At 41.5% G+C, this 19,745-nt stretch overlaps 1 protein-coding gene across 2 annotated transcripts in view; it reads right to left on the bottom strand.

The window, feature by feature from the left end:
• The window catches only part of CALCR (calcitonin receptor), a 252,687-nt gene that overhangs the window by 71,945 nt on the left and 160,997 nt on the right, over nucleotides 1-19,745 (bottom strand). For both annotated transcript variants that reach the window (XM_054021165.1, XM_054021166.1), the window contains 2 exons: nucleotides 13,375-13,466; nucleotides 2,232-2,358 (listed from right to left, as the gene is read on the bottom strand). In XM_054021165.1, the coding sequence (XP_053877140.1) occupies nucleotides 2,232-2,358; nucleotides 13,375-13,466 (219 nt within the window). The remainder of the gene's footprint in view (nucleotides 1-2,231; nucleotides 2,359-13,374; nucleotides 13,467-19,745) is intronic.

Raw genomic sequence — 19,745 nt, 5'->3', positions numbered from 1 at the left:
CTAATGGCTCATTTTCTCTTCCCAGCCATATGGTATCAGAAGAATAGAATAATAATTAAATAATGTATTGCCTAGTACCTGTGGAGGGCTCTTTAACCACAGATTTCAAAGTGCTTTGCAAATAAATTCTGTTACCTTCTTATTTTTAAAGACATGTACATTGAGATACTTAACAGTTACATGACTCACCCAACATCACCCAGTTAATCAGTAGAAGAACTCAGGTCTTCTGACTTCCAGTTTTATGTCTTACCTACTAGGGAGCAATTCACTGCTGGATCCGGCAGAAGAAGAGTTGATGGTGAGGGAGAAGGCACAGAATAAGGCCCTAATTCATCAAAGCAATTAACCATGTGCTTACATACTTTGCTGAATTGGAGCTTAGTCATATGAATATCTTCAGTAACAGCAGTGGAAAGCCAGAAATGTACTGGCCAGGTAAATTTCTTTGTATACATGTTTCCTTTTCAAGTATGATCCAATCTAAAGAATTTCCTCTAATTTAAGATACTAATTAAGGCCCCAATCTTGCAAAGTGCTCTGCATGGACAGATCTTTGTACTTATATGGAGTCCCACTGAAGTCATAAGTATCTATCTATGCTATTCCTATAGCATTCATCACCATAGTTACTAAGGGCCATATCGCCAGTGCAAACTGATGTATCTCAATTAACTTCAATAGAGCGATGCCACCTTACACCAAGAAACCCTGGCATGTTATAGTAAATGGGAGCTTTTCCATTGACTTTTGGGGCCAGGATTTCATCCCAAATGAGGATCTGGTCCTAAATATCTACATATATTTGCCTCATGTCTCCTTTATAAATCAGTACACTCTCAATGCATAAACCTTCTAGATGTGACCTCAACATTTATTAAAAAGCACTCTGATTTAGATAATTTACCTCTTCTGCCAGGAACTATCATTTTTTAACCTGAGCTTGAGGTAATTATTCCTACTTAAATTTCAGCAGCCTGATGTTAATGCTTTGCTTATCATGTACGAGCTCTTCATCTTCAAATATCAAGAGTATTTTTATCATACCCTTTGCGTAAAATGGAAACATAGGACAATATGCAGCAAGGTAGAATGAAATGTGTTTGATATTTTTTTCTGTTCTATTTTTTAATTTCCAGATGGCCCCTGAAACTGATCATATTTTTCTGTAGTCTGTTCACATACTACTTTAATTATCTTGATTAACAGATAGCACATGTTGAAAGATGCATGTAAGACAGGTAATACTGTGATAGCATTTAATCGCTTTTTGAAACTTAGAACTAGAGAAATGATTAAGCCATAATTTAAATATTCTACTAGAAGACAAACTGATAAATGTTATGACATAACTTTAGAGATCACAGGCCTGCCAGTCTTTATCAGTGTATACTAATGCAGCTCCACTGGACTGGGGTGAATTACTCCTAATGTGAGTAAGGTCAGACTCAGGTCATTTGTGTTTAATGCAAATTTCTGAAATATTTATCAGCTGATGGACTGGCAGAGTCCAACAATATGCAGAGCTCCTTCATCTACCTAAAGAGGACTAATGGTACTGAAAATGAACTGAGCTTGTGCCTTGATTTATTGGCTACTGGGAAGAGTTTGGTAAACAGTGAAAACTGGACTGGATCCTGGGCCCAGCTTCAACAGTGCAAAGCACCCAGAATCCCAGTGGATTGGAGACCCAAGAGTCCCCCTGCCTGGGGAAGTCCTCAAGAATTATAGAGCCATATGGTGGCCACTTTACTCCACATCCCCACTCTCTGATAGAGGGCATGTCTGGGAGAAAGGGGGCATAGGCAGGGCCACTCTATCCTTCAGGAGCCATTGTTAGCCAATGTAAGTAGAGCCACTCTGTGCTGGGAATAGGACTGCAGGCCAGGATCAGAGAGACAGAAAAGTGACTTAACTTTTGAGCTCCCTTCTGAGCTGCACTGATGAAGTCCTGGAACTCTATCTCAGCAGATTGTGCAAATTCTCTCTCAACATTCCAGCAAGTCCATGCTGCTAACAGAATTACTTTCAAATCCTTATACTCCTCAAGACAAATTCTGAGATTCTTATTGAGCAAGTCTCTCCCAATGGGAGATATGCTTGTGTAAGTCTCTCTGAATTTGGTCCTGTATTTTTGACCTAGTGCATTGCAAGGCTATCGTTTACAAACGTATCCACGGTGGATTTGTTTAGCTGTGTTCTGTAAAAGAAGGGAATAATTAAATACTTACAGGATCCCTTTTTACAAGGCCTGGATTAGGCACTACTGTGATGAGGTGGGCGATGGTAAACACAGAGTTAAGAACGTAGGAGACAAACAAATTCTTATGCAGTGTTATCCTTTGACAGCTGAGGCTCCTGAAAAATATGTACCACAAGTTGCAAATCAGTGCTTTTATTCTGATGTCACTTTAAGAAGCACATACTGGCAACTGTTTCTCAAGAATGCCCTTTGGCAACAGGCAGTCAGAAAACACATGCCTAGCATTGCAGCCATGGGACACAGCAACGTTTTTTTTTTTTACACCTGTTTAGCACCACATGCTTTCCAGACCATGCTGTGAGGAGCTAGCAGCTTAGATTCAGTACCCTAGAGGTTGGTTTTTTCACAGCACCAGAAATGTTAAGTGGTGAAGCAGAACCCTAATAATTATTACAGATGTGCATGAATGCAAATTCTGAACAGAAGGAATACTGTTTTCAAGGAACTGCTCTCTGGAAACTGAATATCTCAAACATTCAGATAAAAATTAGTTGATACTTTAGGAATTAGTGATGAGTCAGGGTGGGAACCTTGGACTGGAATCCCCTTCAATTTCAGGGAGATTTGGTTTTGTATCCTGCATGGCTCCAGCTCAGATCACACACCAGAACAGGCCTATTTTCCCGTTCAGATGTGGCTGAAATCTTATACGATTTGCTGCTTTTTTCAGGGTTTCCACCATTTAGGGTAAAAAATCTCACAAGAACAGCTCATAATATTTCTGTACCAACAAATCACTACCATAGCCTTGATTTGGCCTCAGACCTGATCTCTAGCCAGAAGCTAATTCACATCTGAATCAAAACATCACCTCCTCAGCTCATCTTTACTAAGAAGGTCTAACCTCAGTGGGGCGCTATGATAACTGAAAGGGAGCAGGCAAAACTGCTAGGTAAATGAATGCTCAACAAGTGAACGAGGTAAACAGCTAACTGTAGCTGAGGGAACTCTTACCCTGCACACTACAAGGAGCCGTCTGAACTGATTTCAGGCTTCCATTTAAAATCCACTGCTGTGTGTGGGTAGGTGGGTGGGGGTGTGCGAGCATGCACACGCATGCTACAGGTTGGTGTGTGCATCCAGAATGCTCTGTCTAAAAAAAGAAGCAAACTGACTCTAATAGATCTAACTCCAGTTTCCTGCTAGTGATTCTGAGAGGGCCACTGTCAGGAGCATTGGCCCCTGTTGTGAACTGAGGCCAGATGACACCACCAATAAAAAAAGAGCATTGAGTCCCATGGTGTTGGCATGGAGAAAGAGTGTGCTAAAATACTAACTCCGCTGCTGTGGGCTCCTCTGTGCGAGTCTGTGGGGACAGAGTGTGACGTCATTTCTTTCAATGGCTTGCAAGCATTGCCACAATGCCAGTCCTCAGGGGCTTCTCAGAGGTGAGAGTTTATTGGAATGAATTTGGTTTGCACACGAGTCACACAAGTGTGTGCAATGAGTGTCACACCTGTTATTTGGTCCAGGGTTAGAAAGCTCTCCCTGTTAGCTCACAGGGTCACCTAGAAATGAAAGTAAATGGTAAATATAGTACCAGTCACTATTGAATCACTATACCCCTTCATGTAGTGCAGCCACGGCAACATCCAAGACACCAAATAGTTTCATAGATTCATAGATTCATAGATTATAGGACTGGAAGGGACCTCGAGAGGTCATCGAGTCCAGTCCCCTGCCCGCATGGCAGGACCAAATACTGCCTAGACCATCCCTAATAGACATTTATCTAACCTACTCTTAAATATCTCCAGAGATGGAGATTCCACAACCTCCCTAGGCAATTTGTTCCAGTGTTTAACCACCCTGACAGTTAGGAACTTTTTCCTAATGTCCAATCTAGACCTCCCTTGCTGCAGTTTAAACCCATTGTTTCTGGTTCTATCCTTAGAGGCTAAGGTGAACAAGTTTTCTCCCTCCTCCTTATGACACCCTTTTATATACCTGAAAACTGCTATCATGTCCCCTCTCAGTCTTCTCTTTTCCAAACTAAACAAACCCAATTCTTTCAGCCTTCCTTCATAGGTCATGTTCTCAAGACCATTAATCATTCTTGTTGCTCTTCTTTGGACCCTTTCCAGTTTCTCCACATCTTTTTTAAAATGCGGCGCCCAGAACTGGACACAATACTCCAGCTGAGGCCTAACCAGAGCAGAGTAGAGCGGAAGAATGACTTCTCGTTATGAACCTTAAGACCCAAAGTAGGGAAAAAATGTCTCTGGCAGTGAGGGACTGTGGATATGTGAGGCAACTTGAGCTCATGTTCACTTAACAGCCACACATGCAAGCTGTTCTGCGCAGAGTCTAAAGCCAAGGGCTCTATTGCTTCAATCCAAATTTCTGCTGCTACTCTTTGTTTGTCTGCCTGTCCTTCTCTCTAGCACAGTTCAAAGCATCTACCATGTGGGGTCTAAGCACCAAAACATGACTAAAGGTAGCATTTCAGAACAAAAAGTAATTTTATTCTCTTTTCCACACACCCTTATTCCCCAAAGATCTTGCATATCAGGACTTTATTTGAAAAAGGAATATGTAGCCGGTGGAGTTTGCAGGGGATTCTTGTGACATGCTCTCACAAGCTTTTTTACACAGTAGGCTGGCAGCTGCCTGCTGTACTAGTTGTAGTTCTACTGCCACTAGTTCTGAAGAAGTTCTGAAGTGCCTCTTCCTGTTCTCTAATGAAGATCATTTTAACCATCATTTCTGTGTCTCAATGGTGAAGTAACCAATGGAGATTCCAGATGGCATTAATGCTTTGTACTTACGCTGTAGTACACTTCATCCAAGGATCCTGAAGCACTTCACAAACACTAATTAATTAAGGCTCAGGAAACTTCTGTGAGCTAGTTAAATACACATCTGAGAGATGGCTATACCACCACAGAGAAGTCAAATGCATATGCAAGGTTGGAAAGTGGGTCAGTCAAAGAGTGATCATTAGAAACAAGGAGTCCTGATTCCCAGTCCTGTGCCCTAGGCATTAGAAATGTTGCTTCTTCCCTTAATATCTTGATGGATTTGATGGTATTATTACCATCATACCAATGCACACATCATCACAACCCCCCACCTCCAACACAAAAAACAAAAAACAGATAATCAAATACAACTGCAATAAAAACTATACAGATGTTAACATGTGCCCACTGTAACTACCCAATCGCTAGAAATGTCATCTTTTCTAAGGCTTTGTATATACTACCGCGGTAAGTTAACCTAAGTTACGCTACTCCAGTTACGTGAATGTAGTTTAGTTGATGTAGTTTAGGTCGAATTACCACATTGTGTCGATGGGAGACACTCTCCTGTTGACTTCCCTTTCTCTTCTTGGAGTAGTGGATTACCAGAGTCCATCTGAAAGTGCTCTCCCATCGATTTAGTGGGTCTTCACTAGACCCGCTAAATCGACACCCACTGCATTGATTGCAGCAGCGCCGCTCTACAGGTAAGTGTAGACAAGCCCTAAGAGAAGGAGAAAACTGTGGCAATGGTGGATACCATTGTAAGGTAACTGTTAGCAAATGTGGACTTTAATGGTGACTGACAACTCTGGAAGTATTAGTGGAGTAGGATGACCTAACAAGTAGTTGTAACATTATGTTCCTGAAGTGCACTAAATATTTAATGTAAAAAAAGAAAGATTACTTGTCCCCTAGGTAATTTCAAGTGGCACATTAAGATAATGCTTGTTGAAAAGAATGATGGTGTTTTGCTCAGGGACAGTACTTAGTGTACTTAAAAGACCTTATTAAACAATGTTTAAAGTTTATTTTTTATTGTTTTTCTCTCTATTGTTTGTAAGTTTGAAACACTTTTTCTTCTTCCTCACCTAATTTTGCCTTTTTTTCCCCAAACACTGATTTTTCAAAATAGTTTTGACGTGGAGAGAATGGAGGAATGAACTTATACTAACAACAACTTTATTTATATAGTGTCCTGTCATACCAAATCAGCTTTGATTTTGCATCAATTTATGTCTGCACAGAATGAAGAACAGATGGCCATATCTGGTCTGAGCTTCAGCCCCTTTCCTTTGCTCCAATGGCACAAGGAGGCCAGAAAACCGATTTATATCATCAGCTAGGAATTTCCCTGGTGTGGCAGAATACCCAGGTGACATAGCTGGCTTTACACAGCTCACTCTCCTGGCTCTGATATAGGGGAAGAGTTCAAGGAGGGGGCTGCCATGGCCAGAGTGCACTTCTTTCTCCCTATAGCCAGCCGTGGAATGGCCTCTTGAGGCCTGTGGCAACTCTGCCTAATTTAAAATTGCCCTAAGTCTTATACCAGTGCCTGGACTAGCCCCTAGCAGTCCTGGGGAGCAGGAGAACACAAAGATGGCTTTAAAAAAGCTCTGACAAAACTGTAGCTCTGAGCCAGTGTGTTTGTATATGAACTACTGCTGCTGATACAGACCTTAGGAGAAATGTGTATGGAGAATTTGTAGGATTCACAGAGATAGTGGCTATTGCTTTAAAAATAAAAATGGATGAATTTGTAGTTTAATTTTGAAAGGCTTCCCCCAGGCACAATGGCACAGGCTCAAAATAGGTCAATTTTTTGGTTCTAGACCTTTTATACTACCTTTTAGCTAGAGTACTTTCATTCTTTTAACCAAAGATTCACATGATTTATTTACAAAGCAGCACAAAGATCTTAGAAGATTTTAACATCCAAGTATCCAGGCACGAAACTATACCTTGTGTGGTTTTCCATTATTTTCCTTATCCTTCTGGCTGACAAAATGAAGTAATTGAACTAGTGTATTGAAAAGTGCTTTGCTTTAAGTTACTGGAGTGAGATAAAGAAACAGGTGGAAATCAATGGAATTTTGTGTTTTCAAAATTGGAAATTTTAGTTCAGATAGAAATGCTGTTGAGAACAGGGGCCTCATCAACCATTCCTTCTTATTGAACTGTAAACTCTTGTTGAAGACAAGGCACATAAGAAATGAATGACTAGATCCTGCATTACATATCATGGTAGAAGAGGGAAAGAGTCCTTGAAGATCACAGGGTTATTACTGTGGTTAGTCAGACCTTGCAAAATCAAGTTGGTGATTTGGTTAGATTTGATTCTCCAATGGGCAAATTTTGGGTGTTTTTTTTTTTTTTACTGGAAATCCTGGGATAGATAAAAATCACAGAGTAATTGAGAGCAGTGTATGCAAATCATGTCCTTTCCCTCTCACTGAGGTAATAAAATAATTTGACATTGCTGGATGTTTTCTGTTGGAGGTAAAGTCCTGTATACCTTACTTGTGTGAGTAAGAACGTCAATGGAACTAGTCCCCTGGGTAAAGATAGGATTTGGGGTTTTCTATATAAAATGGCATGTCCTGGAGTCTAAAATGAAAAAGCCTTATCATATAATATTGGTATCTGACTTTAGTTTGGTATGGTATATAAATGAACATGCTCTTGCGGGGGTTGGAACACTGAAGTTCACTCCTACATATGACAGAATAATTACAGTTGTCTTTAGGACAGAAAAGAAAAGAAGACAACAATGAAAGCAATTTACAGTCTGGTGGTGTGGTGAGTGAGGAGACTATGTTCGGTTTTGAGTCATTTTGCTGGCAAATCAATTTAAGACAAAACACACTAACGCCACACTCCTACAACTCACATATACATTAGTGCTGCCTTGCAAAATTGTCAAAAATTTACCAGGCACAAAATCTTATCACCCACCTTATCTGAGCATAATGGTACTGAAAAGATTAATTATATTTTAGTTGTTCATTAAGGTCCTGATCCTGCAAACACGTATGCACATGCTTAACTTTACTACTGTGAGTAGCCCCTTTGAAGTAAACTAAACTAAACTAAAGATAGTCAAGTTAAACAAAGCACAACATGGGGTTGTCTGCAAACAGCAGGGGATTGGTTTCGATAAAGGAGATCCCTTCCAGTCCTACGTTCTATGTTCACAGAATCAAATTGGGGCCTTAAAAAATACTGGTCCCCCAGGGTGAGTGGGAGAGTAGAATTTTGTGAAGCTGCATTAGGAAGTTAAAGAATAGACAAATTCCTAGTACTGGCCTTCAAATGAGCCACTGTTCATAACTATAAGAGAGAGAGAGAGGAATCTTGCCCTATCACAAAAATGCCAGTAAAGTGAACAGTTCACAAATTACTGAGCAATTTCTCATATAGTAAATACAGTTTTCATACTCATGTTCCTTCTCAGCTCTCCTTTAGTACCCTTGTCTGAATTTTGTAAAACAAATTCAAAGTTTAGTCACTTTGGGATTGGATAAGAATTTGAAAATTCAAACAAAAAGTGTTTTTTTCTTATATAAATGTATAATTCTATTAGTATGTCTATTAGACTCAGGGCCATAGTCTCAGCTAGTGGCATAATTCCAAAGATGTCAAAGAAGATAAGTTGATTTACACTAGCTGAGGAGCTGACCCATATGCTTTGGATATTGCCAATATATATGCAGGTGAAATTTGGATCAAAGAAACACAAGCAAAATTAACATATTTTAAATTTGGGCACAATTTTATCTAAAAGAAACAGAGCTTTCTCCCTTGTACACCTCTAATATCTATCCTTCTAACGTACCTACCCTTCATCAAACTGTCTAGAAGCCAAAAACAAAATTAAGGGACACATATCTAAGATTAGATCTTTAGCTGTGTTGAACTATTGCCTCCTTAACCATGTGTTTCAAAGCACTGCCATCAATCATTAAATAGTCCATGCCCAGTGGGTCTCTCTTTCCCATAAACAAAACTGCTCCATCTTTCTATCCCTCGTCCACTCCTGTCTCCTCACTGGTTACCTACCATCTCATCTTCAGCCTGATTTTCTTTGGCAGAGATTTGGAGAGCAAGATATTTTCCCATCTTTTGACCTAGTCTCCCAACACAACCTCCTTGACTGCTTCTAGATTGGCTTTCAATCACTTCCCAGTACTAAAAATACTGAAAATGATATGGCACCTTGTCACACCAAATCATCCTGGTTTGTGCACCAGCATAACTAATGGATGGTTTGTTTTAGCCTGAAGTGAATTTTTAAGGCTAAATTATCGTCTCCAAATAAATATGGGTTTATAATAAAAAGCTGGCAGATTTTTAATTACTACTGATAGTAATTGCACTGTATAAGAACCTTTTTAGAGAGAAAGATGTTTGTCATATTTCCTGTTTTTCATACTCTTGAAGTCTTCTATATATGTATATGTTTTGCAATTAGCTTCATTGGTTTTGATGTTGCTTTCTTTCTGTTCAGCTCTTGAAAGATGCAAATTTATTTTGGAACTGAAATTCCAGTAGGATATAATTGTGCGCATTATTTGTTCTGATGCAGACATACTTTTAAAATTGCTATGCTTTTGTTGTGGTGTGGAGTGGAGAAAGCTTTTCTGAGTGGCTTTTTATCACGCAGATTTGGAAATATTTAACTAGTCATTCAAATTTGCAATTGTCCTGCAATTAGTTTTGGTTGTGTTGTGTTGATGGCGCACATTTCCCTATTTATGAGTTAGAGTTCTGGGGATGGATCCTCACCTAGTGTTGACTGGTATAGTATCAGCTGTGGACCTGGTCCCTAACCCCAGATGCTTTTTTAAAACTTGTCTGGGTCATTCCTTCTGTATCACCAACATATTTGTGAATATGCACTAGCGCAGCACTTTTAGAGACACACTATCAATGTTGCAGGTTTAGTTTAATATAGTATGATGAAAGCAAGTACTATACTAATGTTGCTTAAGAACAACACATCTGGTGTAAATCAGCATAGCTTCAGTGAAGTCAATGCCGATTTACCCCAGATGAGGATCTTCCCCAATGATTCATCTTTATGTTTGAACATTTTCATTGTAATTTGCATTCACATGCGTGCTCTCTCTCTCTCTCTCTCTCACACACACACACACACACACACACAGCAGCTGCCATTAAGAAGTCATCACTGACCAAGTGTTACCATACATTGGTATCCATGATACTCTAAATACAAAATTAGGTAAGAACAAACTGGGGTACTTAAAATGAATCGTGATTTTAAAAATGAATCGTGATTAATCACAGTTTCAATTGCACTGTTAAACAACAGAATACCAATTGAAATGTATTAAATATTTTGGATGTTTTTCTGCATTTTCATATATATTGGATTCTGTGTTGTAATTGAAATCAAAGTGTATATTATGTTTTATTACAAATATTTGGACTGTAAAAATGATAAACAAAATAAATAGTATTTTGTAATTCACCTCATACAAGAACTGTAGAGCAATCTCTTTGTTGTGAAAGTGCAACTTACAAATGTAAGATTTTTTTTTGTTACATAACTGCACTCAAAAAGAAAACAATGAAAACTTCAGAGCCTACAAGTCCACTCAGTCCTACTTCTTTTTCAGCCAGTCATTAAGACAAACAAGTTTGTTTACATTTACAGGAGATAAATCTGCCCTCTTCTTATTTTACAATGTCACCAGCAAGTGAGAACAGGCATTCGCATGGCACTTTTGTAGCTGGCATTGCAAAGTATTTACGTGCCAGATATGTTAAACATTCATATTCTCCTTCATGCTTCAGCCACCATGCCAGAGGACATGCTTCCATGCTGATGACACTCATTAAAAAAATAATGTGTTAATTAAATTTGTGACTGAACTCCTTGGGGGAGAATTGTATGTCCCCTGCTCTGTTTTACCCATATTCTGTCATATATTTCATGTTATAGCAGTCTCGGATGATGACCCAACACAAGTTATTCATTTTAAGAACACTTTCACCGCAGATTTGACAAAATGCAAAGAAGGTACCAATGTGAGATTTCTAAACATAGCTACAGCACTTGACCCTAGGTTTAAGAATCTGAAGTGCCTTTCAAAATCTGAGAAGGACGAGGTGTGGAGAAGTCTTAAAAGAGCAGCACTCTGATGCAGAAACTACAGAACCCGAACCACCAAAAAAGAAAATCAACTTTCTGCTGGTGGCATCTGAGTCAGATGATGAAAATGAACATGCGTCGGTTCGCACTGCTTTGGATTGTTATCGAGCAGAACCCATCATCAGCATGTGATGATGGAATGGTGGTTGAAGCATGAAGGGATGGTGGTTGAAGCATGAAGGGATATATGAATCTTTAGCACATCTGGCATGTAAATATCTTGTGACACTGGCTACAACAGTGCCATACGAACATCTGTTCTCACTTTCAGGTGACATTGTAAACAAGAAGCGGGCAGCATTATCTCCTGCAAATGTAAACAAACTTGCTTGTCTGAGCAATTGACTGAACAAGAAGTAGGACTGAGTGGACTTGCATGCTCTAAAATTTTACATTGTTTTATTTTTGAATGCAGGTTTTTTTGTACATAATTCTACATTTTAAGTTAAACTTTCATGAGAAATATGATGAGTTTCAACAAGGACGAGTGCAGAGTCCTGCACTTAGGATTTAAGAATCCCATGCACTGCTACAGACTAGGGACAGAGTGGCAAGACAGCAGTTCTGCAGAAAAGGACCTGGGGGTTACAGTGGACGAGAAGCTGGATATGAGTCAACAATGTGCCCTTGTTGCCAAGAAGGCTAACAGCATTTTGGCCTGTATATGTAGGAGCACTGCCAGCAGATCGAGGGACGTGATCATTCCCCTCTATTCGGCATTAGTGAGGCCTCATCTGGAGTACTGTGTCCAGTTTTGGCCCCCACACTACAAGAAGGATGTGGAAAAATTGGAAAGAGTCCAGCAGAGGGCAACAAAAATTATTAGGGGGCTGGAGCACATGACTTATGAGGAGAGGCTGAGGGGACTGGGACTATTTAGTCCACAGAAGAGAAGAATGAGGGGGGATTTGATAGCTGCTTTCAATTACCTGAAAGGGGGTTCCAAAGAGGATGGATCTAGCCTGTTCTCAGTGGTACAAAATGACAGAACAAGAAGTAATGGTCTCAAGTTGCAGTGGTGGAGGTTTAGGTTGGATATTAGGAAAAACTTTTTCACTAGGAGGGTGGTGAAGCACTGGAATGGGTTACCTACGGAGGTGGTGGAATCGCCTTCCTCAGAGATTGTACTACAGTACTTGTATTTGGTTAATTGAAAAATACTATTTCTTTTGTTTTTTTACAGTGCAAATACTTGAAATAAAAAAAATATAAAGTGAGCACTGTACACTATGTATTCTGTGTTGTAATTGAAAGCAATATATTTGAAAATGTAGAAAACATCCAATAATATTTAAATAAATGGTATTCTATTATTGTTTAAGAGTGTGATTAATCGCAATTAATTTTTTTAATCACTTGACAGCCCTAATGACTACCATTTCTCTTTACTGAAAACAGCAGGCTCCATTCTGTCCTCGAATAGCCCACTGAAGTTAATGGAAATTGTGAATATATATCTGAAGCATAATTGAATCCAGGGAGATCCCTCGGCTACTTCGACAGAGATACTTCATAAAAAGCTATTTGCCAGACTTACACTCTGACGCATACAATTTTATTTTCCTAATTAAGCTGCTATACAGATGCTGCAAATATTTTTATGAACATCAAGTGGTCCAGACCCTTTCAACTCTTGCCACAGAATCTCACTTTATATCCTCTAGTGAAATTCAGAGGATGGTTATACCCTAAGTAATTTGTTTCAGGTGCACTGGGTTTCTGGTCTGTGGCCCAGATCAGCAATTGATGAAGAGTATTATACAATTGAGACCAGAGAGTGGTGGACCCCAAATTATAACCCAGTAGGATCCTTTGGTGTTATAATAGCTACCAGCATATTCAAAGGGTCAATAGGCAACTGGGGAATCAGTGAGGCCTAATGAATCCCCAGTCACACCACCTTTCCACTGGCCACACCCCGGATGCCAACCACAGAGAGCGTAGTGATGTACGATCCAGGCTATATACTACTGAAAGATCCCTGTACATTGGAGAGATCCTCCTGTGACCAGGTACTTTAAGATTAATTGGCACAAGAACTGGGCAAATAATTTTTTTCCTGTATTATCAGGAACAATAATAAGGAGAAGTGATCATAACTGTCAAGTCCCCCTATATGCCCACAAACACTCCTAGCATTTGGTAATATGTCAAAGAAGAAAAAAAAAGCAGAAGCTGAAAGAAACACTTACTTGAAATAGAAGAAAATCCCCAGGGAAATCAATAGTGAAGTTATAGACAAAGCATGGCCTACTATAGCCATATAATAAAGTATGAGTGCCGTCTGGAATAAAAAAAAACAACAAAAACATGAAAAACTTGCAAGGAGCAATTTAATTCTTACTGTGAGCAAGAATTTGCAAAACCAACTAAACAATTTTGATTCCTTTTTATTCAGAAACTCATTTGAGATACTCCTGAAACATTCACAAGACATTAAAAGGCATTACCAAAAGTAAAAAGATGAGATTAAGTGTTTTTTTTCACATGCAGGGTCTGCTTCTGCCCCATAAACGCACTGGAAAAATTCCAATTAACTTTAAGGGAAAACAATTTGGTTTATTAGAAGAAAAAATCAGATCCATATTGCAAACGCCACTCAAAACAAATGGCACATTCTTCAAAAAATACTTTGGAAAAACAATTTGTGTTAATTAAACTTCCCATTCTGAGTCTCCTCTCACACCAGTATGAAGAAGTAAGTCCATAGGACAAATTCTGCTCTCAGACTGATGTAAAGCCAGTGAAACTGTCTGGCCAATAGGAATTACACCAATCAAAAGTTATTATAAGCGGCAGGAGAAACAGACACCTGGTTGATATCACCAAAATATAAAATAGGCTTATTCATGTTTCATTTGCTGTCAATTTATTATTGAAACAAAATCACATGCAACAGCATTGGTTATAGAATGCTGCATTATTCAAATGTCATATTTGTTCTTGGCCAAGCCCGTGAGTGTCCTTGAGCTATAGAATGATTTCTGTAAACTGGCAGCTGGGGAAGGCTCCATTATTACCTTCTTTAATGAAAGGATTGATATTTTAGTAACATACTCTGAAAAATCATTTATTAGCAGGTCTGCTAGGCTTCCTTTCTTTCTGGAGATGCTTCATTACTTCTTCTTTTGTTGCACACAAGAAGTTTCCCTTTTTCTTTTTTCATCTTAAGTAATTAAATGAACTCTTTTTAAAGGAATGTCCTCCTCCACAAAATGCTTAAGTACCATACCAGCATTTCAGGCATTGTTTTCCTATTCATCACTGCCCTGCCGCCCTCCCTTTTCCACTGTGTTTCTGGCAATGTGGGAAGAATTGAGGGAGAAGGGGTGTTTCAACAACACTTTGAGATCACTCATCTTCAGTTACGATTTAGCTAGCTTCTAATTACCCAGCTTTCTTTAGTCGTGCTGCATGTAATTCTGAATTTGTGGGAGTTATAAACACAAAATTTGCAGTTTCATTTTTAAAAAAAAAACAAAGCAAAAAATTAGTTCTTCATTATGCAGGTGTATTATTTTAAACTACTCAATGCTCTTGCCATTTTACAGTTATGGTGTCAAGTCCTGCTGCCACTGGCTTAAATGGGAGCAGGACTGGGAGGTTTTTTTGTTTGTTTGTTTGTTTATTTGTTTACACTGCAGTCACTTTACACAGTTCTGGACATCTTAGTTTGCATAAAGTGGGTGTAAATATAATTGGCCAGATTATTGGTATTATTACTAACAGAGTATTATATAGTGGGCCACAGTGTAAATAAGAATCAGCTCATTTGAATTTATAACCCGGAGTTTGACTGTTTCTGCACACAGTAGTGAGGGTACAAGGAGCCTTCCACCTCTTTATGTTCCTACACAGTGGCCAGCCACAATATGGGTGGAGAGTGCAAATGCTAGGCTAGCAGCTCTGGTGATGATAGAAACTCAAGACAGAAGAGGGTAGGATGTAGTGAGGATAGGGCAACTTTCTTGACTATCTGATTAGAATACTATTTTTTCCATGTATGTTCCTTGTTGTTCCTTGACTGTTTGCTGAAGTTATGTTGTTGCTTTTATGCATGTCCTAGTTAGCACATCTTTATAGCCAGAACTTAGTTCACAAAGAAGCCATCCCTAAACGTTTTGATTTGTTGTCATTCTTGTACTCCAAGACTACTATAAACCTGCTATAAAATGGAAAAGAACTATGGGTATTAACATACAAATGAAAATACCAAGTGTGTTTGTGTTTGTTTATCCTGAAAGACTGAAACCTGTTCAAACTGTCAAACATTCATTTTAGGGCTATGAAGGCATGTTTAAACATATTACCTCAAAGTCAGCAATAACATTTGTGATAACACCATAAAAGCATACTGTGAGTTTGTTCAATTCAGACTTCTAAAAATAAAATGAAGGCAAATCTGAATGCATTGGACTGCCAAATAATACATCATATGGTGTATCTGTAACAGCCTCTGCAGTGTAGACTAGTGACCTGCTATATCCTACAACTATAGAATATTTGGTATCTCCTATTAAATCAAGACATATGTTGAACTGTTCTAGTAACTCTGTATTCCTAAAAACTCCACCTTGTTCTATCTCATCTCCCCTTTATATATATAAGGTTTTTGTCTTCAGTATGGAAAGCTACTAAATGAAATATTTTTGATGGTCACTTTTTTCAACATTTCTTAACTGGAAGGAACACTTTGTTAAAGGTAATCTTAGAAAATAACACCTCTTGCTCCAATACTAATGAGATTATCAGTATATACTGGATAGAAGTTTATAAATTAAGCACACTCTTGGGCCTGGTCTACACTACGGGTTTAGGTCGACTTTAGCAGCGTTAAACCGAATTAAGCCTGGACACGTCCACACAACGAGGCCCTTTCTTTCGAATTAAAGGGCCCTTTAAACCGGTTTCTTTACACCACCTCCGACGAGGGGATTAGCGATAAAACCGGCCTTTGCGGGTCGGAATTGGGGTAGTGTGGACGGAATTCGATGTTATTGGCCTCCGGGAGCTATCCCACAGTGCTTCATTGTGACCGCTCTGGACAGCGCTCTCAACTCAGATGCACTGACCAGGTAGACAGGAAAAGACCCGCGAAGGTTTGAATTTCATTTCCTGTTTGCCCAGCGTGGAGAGCACAGGTGACCACGCAGAGCTCATCAGCACAGGTAACCGTCATGGAGTCCTCCCAGGATCGCAAAAGAGCTCCAGCATGGACCGAACGGGAGGTACGAGATCTGCTCGCCATATGGGGAGATGAAGCAGTGATAGCTGAACTCCGTAGCAGTAAAAGAAATGGAAAAGTATTAGAAAAGATCTCCAAGGCCATGAAGGACCGAGGCCATAACAGGGACACACAGCAGTGCCGCGTGAAAATTAAGGAGCTAAGGCAAGCCTACCACAAAGCCAGAGAAGCAAACGGAAGGTCCGGGGCAGAGCCGCAAACTTGCCGCTACTACGCGGAGCTGCATGCGATCCTAGGGGGTGCAGCCACCACTACCCCAACCGTGTGCTATGACTCTCTCACTGGAGAAACACACAGGGAAGACGGTTCGGGGAACGAGGAAGATGACGATGGAGGTACTGTAGGTAGCTCACAGCAGCAAGGAAGCGGAGAAACCGGTTTCCCCAACAGCCAGGATATGTTTGTGACCCTGGACCTGGAACCAGTAACCCCCGAACTCACCCAAGACCCTCAGGGCACACAGGAGACCTCTGGTGAGTGTAACTTTGTAAATATTTGTAAACATTACAAAAAAAAAGCAAGCAAGTCTGTTAACGTGTATGGGGATGGGGCGGAAATCCTCCAGGGACATCTCCAGAAAGCTCTCCTGGTTGAAATGGGGTGATTTTATTAAGGGGGACATTCAGAGGCGCCCGTTCCTGCTCTTCTGACCAGAAATGTTCCCCGCTGTTAACCACGCGGTGGGGGGGAGGGGTGAAGTGATCATCCCAGAGAATCGTGTGTGTGTGTGTGGGGGGGAGTGGTTTACTTGTGTTTGTGCCGCATGTTAACCGGGAAACCGCAGCCCCCTCCTTTTACATTGAAACCCCATTTTAAATGGACAACCCAATTCATCCTTGATATGGGAAATGCGCTGCTGTTTGCAACCTTTCCCGCATGTTAAGAAGGTTAAAAAAGCCAAAACACTGTGGCCTACGATGGCTGCCTGCAAGCCGAAATATGCGACCTTGTAATGAAAGAGTGTACCCATTGTTCCCTAAAATGTGTCCTTTTTAACCACCTCTCCCTTCTCCTCCACCAGCTGCAAATGTTTCTCCTTCGCAGAGGCTCGTGAACATTAGAAAGAGAAAACGTAAGACGAGGGACGAGATGTTCACGGAGCTGCAGATGTCCGCCCAGGCTGATAGAGCACAGCAGAATGCGTGGAGGCAGTCAATGTCGGAGATGAGAAAAGCCCAACATGAACGAGAGGAGAGGTGGCGGGCTGAAGACGATAGGTGGCGTCAGCTTGCAGACAGACGGCAAGAGGCAATGCTCCGTCTGCTGGAGCATCAAAGTGATATGCTCGAGCGTATGGTTGAGTTGCAGGAAAGGCAGCAGGAGCAGAGACCGCCGCTACAGCCCCTGTGTAACCAACAGCCCTCCTCCCCAAGTTCCATAGCCTCTTCACCCAGACGCCCAAGAACACGGTGGGGGGGCCTCCGTCCACCCAGTCACTCCACCCCAGATGATCGCCCAAGCATCAGAAGGCTGGGCTTCAATAAGAGTTAAAGTTTTAAAATGCAGTGTGTCCTTTTCCATCCCTCCTCCCCCACCCATCCCAGGCTACCTTGGCAATTATCCCCCTACCTCTGTAAGGAACTAATAAAGAATGCATGAATGTGAAAAAACAATGACTTTATTGCCTCTGCAAGGGGGAGGGGAGGGTGGGGTGGGGTGGTTGGTTTACAGGGAAGTAGAGTGAACCGGGTCGGGGGGGGGGTTGGAGGGTTCATCAAGGAGAAACAAACAGAAGTTTCACACAGTAGCCTGGCCAGTCACAAAACTCGTTTTCAAAGCTTCTCTGATGCGCACCGCGCCCTGCTGTGCTCCTCTAACCGCCCTGGTGTCTGGCTGCGCGTAATCAGCGGCCAGGCGAGTTGCCTCAACCTCCCACCCCGCCATAAAGGTCTCCCCCTTACTCTCACAGATATTGTGGAGCGCACAGCAAGCAGCAATAACAATAGGGATATTCTTTTCGCTGAGGTCTGAGCGAGTCAGTAAGCTGCGCCAGCGCGCTTTTAAACGTCCAAATGCACATTCCACCACCATTCGGCACTTGCTCAGCCTGTAGTTGAACAGGTCCTGACTCCTGTCCAGGCTGCCTGTGTACGGCTTCATGAGCCATGGCATTAAGGGGTAGGCTGGGTCCCCAAGGATCACGATAGGCATTTCAACATCCCCAATGGTCACTTTCTGGTCCGGGAAGAAAGTCCCTTCCTCCAGCTTTCGAAACAGAGCAGAGTTCCTGAAGACGCGAGCATCATGTACCTTTCCCGGCCATCCCACGTTGATGTTGGTGAAACGTCCCTTGTGATCCACCAGGGCTTGCAGCAGCATTGAAAAGTACCCCTTGCGGTTTACGTAGTCGGTGGCTTGGTGCTCCGGTGACAAGATAGGGATATGGGTTCCGTCTATGGCCCCGCCACAGTTTGGGAATCCCATTTCAGCAAAACCATCCACTATTGACTGCACGTTGCCCAGAGTCACTACCCTTGCTATCACCAGGTCTTTCATTGCCCTGGCAAATTGGATCACAGCAGCCCCCACCGTAGATTTGCCCACTCCAAATTGATTCCCGACTGACCGGTAGCTGTCTGGCGTTGCAAGCTTCCACAGGGCTATCGCCACTCGCTTCTCAACTGTGAGGGCTGCTCTCATCTTGGTATTCTGGCGCTTCAGGGCAGGGGAAAGCAAGTCACAAAGTTCCATGAAAGTGGCCTTACGCATGCGAAAGTTTCGCAGCCACTGGGAATCGTCCCATACCTGCAGCACGATGCGATCCCACCAGTCTGTGCTTGTTTCCCGGGCCCAGAATCGGCGTTCCACGGTATCAACCTGCCCCAGTGACACCATGATTTCCACATTGCTGGGGCCTGTGCCTTGTGAGAGGTCTATGGCCATGTCAATTTCCTCATCACTCTCGTCGCCGTGCTGCAATCGCCTCCTCGCCTGGTCCGGGTTTCGCCTTGGCATGTTCTGGCTCTGCATATACTCCAGGACAATGCGCGTGGTGTTCATAGTGCTCATAATTGCCGCGGTGATCTGAGCGGGCTCCATGATCCCAGTGCTAGCTATGGCGCCTGGTCAGAAAAAAGGCGCGAAAGTAGTATCTGATGGACCAGGAGAAGGAGGGCGGGAGGGAGGGAGGGAGGGAGGGAGGGCCAAGTGACGACATGGCGTACAGGTACAGGAACAGGGAGAAACACAAATAACTGTCACACAGAATGGTCCCCCCAAAGATTAAACTGGAAACCCTGGGCTTAGCAGGCCGTTGATTTCACGGAGGAAGGGGAAGCAAATGAACACAGAATAAATCTATTTTTTACATCTTAAGGT

The sequence above is a fragment of the Malaclemys terrapin genome, chromosome 2 (genome assembly GCF_027887155.1).
Source record: "Malaclemys terrapin pileata isolate rMalTer1 chromosome 2, rMalTer1.hap1, whole genome shotgun sequence".
In the NCBI taxonomy this organism is placed as follows: Eukaryota; Metazoa; Chordata; order Testudines; family Emydidae; genus Malaclemys; species Malaclemys terrapin.
This window is presented reverse-complemented; position numbering and strand designations above follow the sequence as displayed.